Source organism: Nelusetta ayraudi, unplaced genomic scaffold, assembly GCF_046127955.1.
Source record: "Nelusetta ayraudi isolate G7.1 ecotype Tasmania unplaced genomic scaffold, CSIRO-AGI_Nayr_v1 ptg000088l, whole genome shotgun sequence".
Taxonomy (NCBI): Eukaryota; Metazoa; Chordata; class Actinopteri; order Tetraodontiformes; family Monacanthidae; genus Nelusetta; species Nelusetta ayraudi.
The window spans coordinates 34,438-45,168 of NW_027466138.1; the positions used below are offsets into that span (position 1 = coordinate 34,438).

General features: G+C 50.1%; 1 protein-coding gene across 2 annotated transcripts; it reads right to left on the reverse strand.

Annotated features, from left to right (window-relative positions):
• Window positions 1–338: 338 nt before the first annotated feature.
• Window positions 339–5,877, reverse strand: LOC142901453 (kelch repeat and BTB domain-containing protein 12-like). Of its 2 annotated transcripts, XM_076045970.1 has the most exons (9): window positions 5,680–5,877; window positions 5,249–5,433; window positions 4,784–4,916; window positions 3,771–4,004; window positions 3,314–3,672; window positions 2,299–2,572; window positions 1,270–1,417; window positions 999–1,196; window positions 339–519 (listed from the first exon to the last, which is right to left on the reverse strand). In XM_076045970.1, exons 1-9 carry the CDS (start codon window positions 5,851–5,853, stop codon window positions 371–373), a joined length of 1,854 nt encoding a protein of 617 aa, XP_075902085.1. In that variant the 5' UTR covers window positions 5,854–5,877; the 3' UTR covers window positions 339–370. The 2 variants fall into 2 exon arrangements, with proteins under 2 accessions (XP_075902085.1, XP_075902086.1); XM_076045971.1 differs by lacking the exons at window positions 999–1,196; window positions 1,270–1,417.
• Between the last annotated feature and the right edge of the window lie 4,854 nt (window positions 5,878–10,731).

Below are 10,731 nucleotides of genomic sequence, written 5' to 3' on the forward strand. Positions count from 1 at the left end.
GACCGATATCTATATATATCTATATATTGTTTTATGTTGATGCAGAAAAACACAGTGAAAGAGCAGAGCAGTAGTTTTTGACCTCAGTGTTGAAGATCCTCCAGAAGTCATGGCTTTGAACTTTCATTCTTAAATACAGACGTGTATTTAAATTGCAGAAGCACGGCACTCAGTGGCCTGATGTGTTTTGCTGGTGATGCGTTCGCTGGCTGTTGGTCACAACCAAAGGCAGTGAAATGACGCAGCACCGCAAAGTGCAGTTCAGTTCCCCGACAGCCAAACCGGCTCATTCAAGACGTTCATGGTGAACGCAGCTGCACCGGACCAGCACCGGACCAGCACCGGACCAGCACCAGGCGGTGAGCCATTGTCAGGCGGTCAGCAGGCCTCCAGGGCGGAGCTTCGCCACCACACACACATCGTAGCTGTCGTGCATGGCCGCTCGTCTCTCCACCGCCGTCCACACACCGTCAGCCGGGTCCAACTCCAGGATCTCCTTGGTGAGGACCTCATGACGGCCTGCGGTCAGGAGGAAAGGAAACGGCGTTCAGTCTGGCTGAGAAAGGGAAAAATAATCTCGTGTGCAGTGATGCGTCTGGCCAATCAGGTGGCATTCCTCCACTTTCTAGCACATCCAGCGGACAGAACATTCCAGGCCCAGACTAACTGCATTAGAGCTCACGGGTCGGCCTCATGGGCTCTGGAATCCAGCCGTCACGCCAACAAAGACGGCGTCCAGCCACTAGATTGCACGCTCAGACGTTCTCTCTGCAACAGTCAGAGTTGAGAAATAGCCTTTTATACCCTACAAATATTTATTTTTATTGCCTTATTTCTTTTCATGAATATCATTCTCCATCTTTTTCCCCAATGTGGGATTAAGAAGGGCATTGTGTTTCTGTTTGGACCTCTGATGATGATGGTGTGGACCTCAGAGAAGATGACTTTGAGGTGGCCGCCTCAGAAGCACCGCTGAGGCTGCAGGTGCTGAGTCTCACCAGCCTCCTTGAAGTATCCACAGAGGTAGAGGCGCCCGCCCAGCGCCCCCAGGTTGGAGGTGTGGGTGGGCGTTGAGAGCAGAGCGGTGGGCAGCGGGGGTCCCGGCCTCCAGCGGTCTGCGTCTGGGTTGTAGATCTCCACGGAGCTCAGACAGCGGCGGGACTGTCCCCGGTCTTCTCCCTCGCAGCCGATACCACCTGAGCAACACAGCGACACCTCAGGGGGCTGCGGTTCTGAGCAGACACACTGTCGAGAGGTGCGTTCTCCCACCTAGGATGTAGATTTCTCCATTGAGGACGGCGGTGCCGCAGCGGTACCTTGAGAACCTCATGCTGGCACGTTCAGTCCACTGGTCCTTGCCAGGGTCCAACTGGAAGACCCGGTTACTCAGCTTGTCAGGCTCGTCGTCTGGCTGGTTCTGATCCAGGACGTCGGGTCGGAGGGACAGCGGCAGGAAGCAAGGAGGAGGGAACTTAAAGGGCCAGTGTGCAGAATTTGGCCTGATTTATGATTTTTATATTGAAAATGATATCATATTAAATTAAAATCTGAACATACGGCCCATAAATACATTCACAAAAAGTCTTTCCTGGCAGTACAATACAAGTCATGCGGTTGAGAATTTGCCCAGTGCTCCCAGTTAGCTGCCATCTTGCGTCAGCTGTTTCTAAGGAAGCCTGGTGTGGACAATCCAGCTGCGTTTGGTGTTTAGGCCAAACACTGGTGTCCTCAAATAAAGCAACCAAGAAGAAGAAGAAGAAGAAGAAGAAGAAGAAGAAGAAGAAGAAGGTGGCGCAGGTGTCCAGGTTTGGCTGCACAGGGAGGCACAGTGAAAGACTCTGCAATCTAAAATGTAACCACATGATGTCGCTGTTTCTTCTCAAATCTAGAAATACTACATACTTTAATACTTAAACTGGGAACTTAAAGGCCCCGTCAGTCCCAGTCTGTGGTCCAGCTGATGGGAAACCTCACACTGTCCACGACACCAATCACAGCTAACCTGCTTATGAGCGGTGTTATTGATGTTTGACAGTGCTCCACTAGAGGGCAGCCACTGAGTGGAAAATGATGATAAAGTCATTCATAAACCATGAGGTGGTACCAACTGAATGGCACCAGCAGTTTTCAGGTGGGACAGCATGAAGAGTTGGACTAGAAAACAGTTCAGGAACCTGGAAGAAGAACCTTCTGGTTATGACACGGCGATGTGTCCATGTTTAGATCTTTACGTCTATGAGGTGTATTTTATCCCACACACCTGTGTAAAAGTCAAACAGTCAGAGAGTGAGGCGCTACCTGCGGCGTCCAGCCCCCCAGCACGTACAGCTCCCCCTGCAGGCTGACGGCAGAGTGGCAGGCTAGGGGCAGAGGCAGCGGGGCCGAGGGCAGCCAGCCGTCTCCTCTGCTCAGCGACCACCTCAGCACGCTGGCCGTCACCACCTGCTGGTGGCGCTCTCTCATCTGGCCGCCCGTCAGGTAGAGGGCGCCGCCCTGCTGCCCCAGAGCAAACATCTCCCGGTGGGCCGCCGAGCACAGCGCCACCCAGCTGCTCTGCTCGCCATCGTCATACCTGGAATGATGTCATTGTACATTAAAGGGCCAGCGCGTAAAATTTGACCTGATTGATGATGTTTTTTTGAATAATGGTGAAAGCTTCACATACTGTCCATAAATGCATGAATAAAGCTTACACTCAGTTTATTCGCAGTGCAAATTATTTCTCTCCTTTCTTTCTAGACAAATAATTCTTATTAATTAATTTCTTAATTTTTACTTCTCTATTGCACTCCATGTTGCTGTAATTATACAAACGTCTCCAATGCGGGATCAATAAAGGCAGTTTAATTCTAATTCTAATTCTAATAAAATCATTTATTCAAAGTCATTTAGTTTTCTATACATATATATATATGTATTTATGTATGTATATATATATACTGTATATGTATATATATATATATATATATATATATATATATATATACATATATATATATATGTATATATATGGGTCTTGCTCCTAGTGAGCTGCCATCTTTCAGGAAGCCCACCTGACAGTGAACTAAACACCAATGGCGTGGTCAGGTGGGCTTCCTGGAAGACACTCTGGAGCTTTCAGATGGAAGTGGAGCCCAGTGAATCCCCTCACTCTTCTGGAGCCCAGTGGATCCCCTCACTCTTCTGGAGCCCAGTGGAATCTCTCACTCTTCTGGAGCCCAGTGGATTCCCTCACTCCGAGGTCAGAGTGAGGGAATCCAAGACAGACACCTCTCGTTCTTTTCATTTAGACGTGATGATAAAACAAACGCACCTGTAGAAATCCAGCCTCTGTTGCCTGTGTTGATCTTGTGCCTGGACGGCCACCAGGACGTGGTTGTCCGGGGTCACGACCCCTCCGACCAGCTGCCCCTGGCCGCCACAGGCCCTGAGGGGGGAGGGGATGTAGAAGGTCTTCCTACTGCGAGGGCTGAAGCAGAAGCTGAGGTCAGCGAGACCTCCGCGGCGGGCGGGGACTCCGCCCTGCACCACCCCCCCCAGGCACAGCAGCAGCTCTGTGGCCTCCATGCCGAAGCGCAGGGCTGGCCGCCCGGGCGCTGAGGTCGCGAGGGGGCCTGAGGTCAGGTGGGCAGCATCAGTTCCACCAACACACTCGGTGCCAAGCAGCAGCACCTGGAAGGAGATTTGAAATAAAGTCAGGACGATGTGATATTGCTGGCTACCTGGCCCACTGCTGAGGACCTTCTGGACCTTGGTGGCTCGGCTCCTACCGGGTTCCTCCTCCTGGCTTTGTGGAGGAATTCGGGCTCCACCAGCTCCAAACGGACGCGGCGCAGCAACTGCGCAGCTTCAGCCTCGCTCTGCGGGTCTCCGCTGCGCCGTCGCGCCCAACGCATCACCAGCTCCAGCACCTGCTGCTCCTCCGACACGTTGAGCCCGTCCAGAGCCAGCAGCTCCCCCAAACTCTGGGCGTCCAGCTCCAGAATCTCCTCCTCGTTGCAAACCTGCAGACAGCAGGATGAAGGTGAAATCAACCAGAGGAGATACTTGACAATGCTGAAAACCACAGGTTTTGGTAATAACAGCAGGACAGAATGAAGACCAGCAACAAGATATGAAAGTGCATTTGAAAAGAGGACTGCAGGGGAGTATTAATACTCTCTGTATGTATTTACACAGAGGTGGGAAAGGCACAGTTGGATCGGTCCCAACACTGGCGCTGCACTGAACACCGGGAGTGTGTTGTCTTCTGCCCCCTAGTGGCCATGTTCCACAGTAACAGGTTTGGAGACACAAGCAGGGAATTTGACTGCAGTGTGTCTTCACTCACAGCGAACCATTGTTAAAGATAAAAAAAAAAAAGTATCAAAATATGTGTGGCAAGGGCGCAGAGGGCCCAGGCGGACTTCGAACCCCAGATTCCTGGGTAATAGCCATGCGCGCTTAACCATTCGGCCAAAGGGATCTCCCCTTAGCCAAGTGGCCAAGGCGCATGATCAATTGGAGGCATAGTGACAGGACTGCCACTGTCACATATGTGAAGAACAATAATTCAGCAACAATTTAAAAACTAGAATTACAAAAAGTAACAGTTAAAGTGCAGGAAGTGAAGAGCAGTAATAGAGCAGGGTGATCAGAGTGATCAGAGTGATCAGAGAGATCAGGGTGATCAGAGTGATCAGAGTGATCAGAGTGATCAGAGTGATCAGGGTGATCAGGGGGATGGAACAGGGAAGTCAAACCTTCAGCCTGCAGTCATTGATGTCTTTCTGACCACTGTCACCTGTGTGAAGTGTTGGCAGGTGTATGTCAAGGCGTGGTCGGCCAGGCTGGCGGCCCCCAGGGCCCGGGCCCACTGGTACACACCCACACAGTTGGAGGGCTCCATCTGGGCCAACATGTGGCTCTCACACAACCTGGACAACATCGTGAAGCACAACAATGAACAGATGCCACAGATCAGGACTTCATCAACTCCTATTTTGATTTCTTTCACACAGTGTTATCATTTCAATATAGATTTGATTTATTATGAGTTCTTCTCTTGGCACTGTACATACAATAGAATAGAATAGAATAGAATAGAATAGAATAGAAACAATGTACTTCGATGTGAAATTGAGAAACTACACTGTTGCGGCACTAAAAAAAATACAAACGATAAACTCTTCCTCTTCTCTATTATTCTGTCTCGTAAGGTTACACATTGATTTCACGCCGTGTGAATCTCCATGAACAGGTGAGTCACCTGAAGGCTCCGTCCACGTGCAGCAGGAAGGCGGCCGCCGCCACCTGCTGGATGTTGTGGTTGGAGAGCGACAGTCGACCTCGATACATGAAGGTGAGCAGCAGCTGCAGACTGGCAGCAGGAGTGTCTCTGAGGGGAACCTCAGCGCCCCCTGCTGTCTCCCTCAGACCACAGGTGAACATGGCCTGGGCACACACACACACACACACATACACACACACACACACACACACACGCACACACACACACACACTAACGTTAGGCACTTGGCGTACGAATAACGGCTGCAACGCACACACACACACCAGAGGAGGGAAATAGGTCTGCATGACACACACACATACACACACACACACACACACACACACACACACACACACACACACACAATCCGGCCACAGAAGGTTTTTTGCATTCACCAAACGCTGCACCTGAAAGAAGGGGCTGAAGGCGGAGAGCACCACCCGGTGGCAGGGGAAGGGAACGCCCTCGGCCAGCAGCACCACGTCAGTCAGCTCCTCTGCCAGCCTCATCTTCTCCAGCTGCCTCAGCAGCAGGGAGCCGTGCTCCTCCTGAGCACCACCTGCTCCTGGAGCATCATCCATGGATACCCGACTCCACCACCCGACTCCACCACCTGACTCCACCTAACCCCACCCAGCCCCACCCGGCTCCACCTGACTAAACCAGACTCCACCTAACCCCACCTAGGCCCACCAGACTCCACCACCTGACTCCACCTGACTGTGGAGTCCGATTAAACCAGACTCCACCTGACTCCCAACAGGAAGACCTTCAGGATGGAGAAACTTGTCCAATGTCAGACTTCAGGAACGGTTGGGAAGCTCTCTGGAGATTCCAACAAGTAAAAAAAAGTCAAAAGCAGGGGGCGGTAGAGAGGAGGGAAAAGTGTGAGTGTGTGTGTGTGTGTTGTGTGTGTGTGTGTGTGTGTGTGTGGGGGGGGGGGGGGTGAAAAGAGAAAAGTAGGTTACTGTCACTCATTATTCACAGTTCCAAGGTGGCAGCAGAAATCACTGAGGTGGACTCGAGAATGATAATAGCACAGCTAAATGCACTGCGATGCTGTAATCACTGAACACTCGGCCTGTCTTGTTTAACAACACCAGGACTAGCATGTTAGCATGTTAGCATAACTTTGGCTACTCACATTAAAAGTGCAGACACACTGTAGCAGGAGGCTCCTGGGCTTCTGCAGCACCAAGTCTCAAAGCTGAGCTGTGTAAACTACTCACATCATCATCATCATCAGCATAATTATTATTATTATTATTATTATTATCATTCTGACGATGTTGCTCTCCTGTCCTGTGTGTTGAGTGGAGGGCAGCTGCGAGCTCACTGCTGCTGCTGAGGTTTAAAATAGAGCTGCTGGCGTTGTGGTCGGGTTTCAACCAACACATCGTCCATGATCCTCTTCACTGGACCGTCAGGGGCTGCAATCAGAGCTGCGTGCTACATGCTAGCCTGCAGATAACAGCTCTGCCTGCTAGTGTGACGACTCACAGCTGCAGCCTCCAGTTCTGACCATGCCCATCTGAGGAACAGCCTCTATTGCAGGCATGGGCAAACTACGGCCCGGGGGCCAAATGCGATGGGATCAAAAAAAGGTCTTCTTCTTCTTCTTGTAGTGTTTTCAGAGTCATTTCAATAAAGAGCTCCATCTGCTGCTGCTCCGCTACCCCCCTCTGGTACATTTTATGAACCCATTGTGGTGGTCGAGCCCCCTAGCCAATGATTAGACAGAGGAGGTCCCTGGAAAAAAAAAAAAAAAAAAAAAAAAAAAAGTCTGCAAGGTCGTGGGTTCAATCCGGGGCCCTGTCAGTGTGGAGGTTGTGGGTTCTCTCCAGGTTCTCTGTAAATGGACGGCACTTCTATAGAACTTTCCAGCACCTGCATGGTAGCCTAGAGTGTTTCACACTACCCAAGGACACTTGCGGACAGTTGGAGCCGGGATTTGAACTGCCAACCCTTTGATCATGAATTCGCAGGCCGCTTTACCAACTGAGCCACAGATGACCGGCTCCACCACCACCCAGTGCAGGAAGAGCAGAGTGAAACCACCGCAGAGCCCAGAATCCTCTCACAGTTGGGTTTTCATAGGAGCCCTTTGATCCCCCACAACAGTGGTTTGGAGAAACGACGAGAGCTCCTGGCTAAACACTTGTCATTACACTGTCATTACACTGCGTTGGCTTCCTCTCTAGCACAGGCCTGAGGATGCAGTGCTACAAAGCCTGACGCCACTGATGACGGGGGTGAAGGAGGTGAAGGAGGTGAGATCTGAACTTCTGCACATCATGAGGGAGAGGGTGGAGAGGAGGAGGAGCATCTGTTCAGCTGAAAACACTGGCAACAAACTACAGAGTGAGATCACCACATCACCTCACCATCAACAGCTGCAACCAATGGGATGCAAGCATGACACTGTGCCATTCAGTATTTCATAATTTTGTGTAATAATAATACTAATGATAACATATACAACATAATATAATATAATATAGTCACTACATGTGATGATTGGTGTTGGGAGGCCTTGGTGGAGGTGCCAGCCAATGAGACGTCTTGTCTTGTCATGAGTGAGAGGAAGATGATTGTTTTTCCTCAGACTAAGCAAAACAATGACAGTTTATGGGCGGTGGGAATTAATGAGTGACTCACGGTGGGAACATGTCCCCGGAAACATGTTGCCATGTGTCGGAGAGAGAGAGAGAGAGAGAGGGAGAGGGAGAGGGAGAGGGAGAGGCAGAGCCAGGCCAATCAGGGCTCAGCAGGACCTTTGGTCCAGTGACTCAGACGAGGGAGTCCGAGTGAGAAGCAAAGAAAACGGTTCGTTGGTCTCCAGTTGATGTTGCTGGTGAACCTCACATTCATGAGATTCATCAGAGGAAATCAGAGCCTCTGCTGGCAGTGAAAGGTTGATATCACTATAGGCAGTATCATACATCATATACAGTACATGTCCTGTGTGTGTGTGTGTATACAGTGATTCCATCCAGAGGATGACTGTTGTCAGCTCTCTGGGTGCTCAAAACAATGGTTAGTTAGGAAGTGGGTTTATGCTGTTGACTGTATCATGCAACTCACACACACTCACTGACACACACACACACACACACACACACACACACACACACACACACACACACACACACACACACACACACACAGAGACACACACAGCAGTGTTATCTGGCTGCCACTCCAGAGATTCAAATGCCCAAACTGGAATCTGTGTTTCTTTCTACTGGATCCAGTTGGGATTGTAATTCCCAGAAGGCCAGTGGTGCAGACCTGACTGGGAGACTCAGAGCAGACACTACACCATCAGTGAGTGTGACTCCATTCCCCTGATGAACCAGCTGAACTGAGAGTAACTGACAGACCAGCAGTCTGTCAGTGCTCCTTGATCAGCGGCTGAGCTCACAGCAACATTCACTGGCAGTGACCATCAGCAGCAACTCCCTGCTGCTTCACAATCACAGCTCTTTCACTGGGACCTTCATGATGTCAGCAAGGGCACCCCACCCCACGCAGGTGTTGGCTCCGCCCCCTGACTCCACCCCCCTGCTGCCAAGTCTCTGACCTCTTCTCAACACGTGGAAGCTCCAACACAGCAGCCGTTTTTGCAGCAAGACTGCAAACACACGGCTCAATGTGCTGCTACTGTGTGTGTGTGTTCGTGTGTGTGTGTGTGTGTGTGTTCGTGTGTGTGTGTGTGTGTGTGTGTGTGTGTGTGTGTGTGTGTGTGTGTGTGTGTGTGTGTGTGTGTTGATGTGCAGCCTTGCCAGGCCCCAAGCCAGGCTTTGAGACTCGTCAGTGTTTATTCTCTCTTAATTTTTGGTTATTTCTGAAGCAGTGAAAAGCAGCTGAGGCAGTGAATCAATGTGTGTGGATGAAGATGAGAGGAGTCGAAATGACCTCAGAATGTGATGCTGCATTCACTGTCATGGGGTGATGGAGGATGGGGGGGTTATCATCTTCATCCTGCAGTTCAATCATTCAACTCCTCACTATGTGCTCAAGAGTTAATAATATAGAGTTGGAGGCAGAACAATGGCTTATCAATGTCAGGGTAACGCTGACCGATATTTTTTCCCATCATGCCCCCTGCAGAACACCCAGGTTTGCTACTTCCATGTTGTGAATGCGCGCTCCTTCGATTGAGAAGAATAAATCCATAAAGTTCCTTTTGTGAAGCTTCCAAAATCACGTTTGTGATCAAAGGAGTTGAAACTTTTCCACTCTGACGGGAACTTTCAGTGAGTTTTTGATTGTTTTATTTTCCCAGAATAGGAGAGCATTTAGGCTCCAAGCAGCTGATTGGTGCCTTTCATTCGGAGGCTGGACGATCAGAAGCAGAACGCCAGCAGATGTCCAGTGGAATTCACCTTTGTGTTTTCCCCAGAAGGTTTGTACCATCACACATTGACACCCGAGTGGCTGACTGAGGTTAATATATGTCGGAACACTTCCTGTCACGCTCGGTGCTCATCTATAGCGTTTAGCCATTTCACTCCCAGGCAGTGGAACGGAATTCTGTGCCACCTCCACATTACGTAAAGTGTTTACTTCACTTGCTCGGGGGAAACGTTCAGCGTGGTGGATTAGCAGAAGCGATGACACACACAAAAATGAGACATCAGGAACAGGAGGCAGCGAAGCGTCCACCATCACACAACCTTTAGACTGAAACCAAACATCTTTTCAGGTTCCATCATCAATCCAACAGCCATTCCCAATATCAACGCCCATTTCAGTGTTTCAGTGGCTAATGTCTGATGCAAGGATTCAAGAGTCAGTACTGCCATTAGCTTTGGAGAACGTGTCTTCTAGTGAAAGCAGCAGAGCACCAACGCACCTCCACATGAAGATTCTATTGGAGGTTCTGTGAAATGATTAAAGGCTCCAGAAGAACCGGAGTCACATCAGAACCTTCCAGGAGATTCCAGGGTTTCTATGCAAATTTGCGTTTCTTCAAAATCTCAAATCACTGAAGTGAAGACTTCATTCAATCAGAAGGAAATGAGCGATTCAGACGAGTCAGTTGTTATCAACTCATTTGGCGTTGGTTTAAATGCCAATTCCACCCCCCCACCTCCCCACCCCTGCTAGTGGTTGTGACCTTTATCCACTTCAACAACATCATTTAATATAGCGCCTGCTTTTTCCTGCTGACGATGAAACAAACGCTTTATATTGTTGCACTCGTCTTATCTGGGCCGTAAAGATAAGAGGCCTCAGCCTGGTCCAGGTGAGGAGTCGCTGCTCCACAGGCAGCAGGGGGAGCAGGAGCAGCAGCAGGAGCAGCAGCAGGAGCAGCAGCAGCAGCAGGAGGAGGTGCCTGAGTTGACAGGTTGGGCTGCAGTCAAATCCTCCCTGCTGTTCCTGGGACGGAAACCCTGTTTGCTCAGGATTGTGTGGTTTAAAAAAAACAAGTGTTTCCTCCTGAGGATAATCAC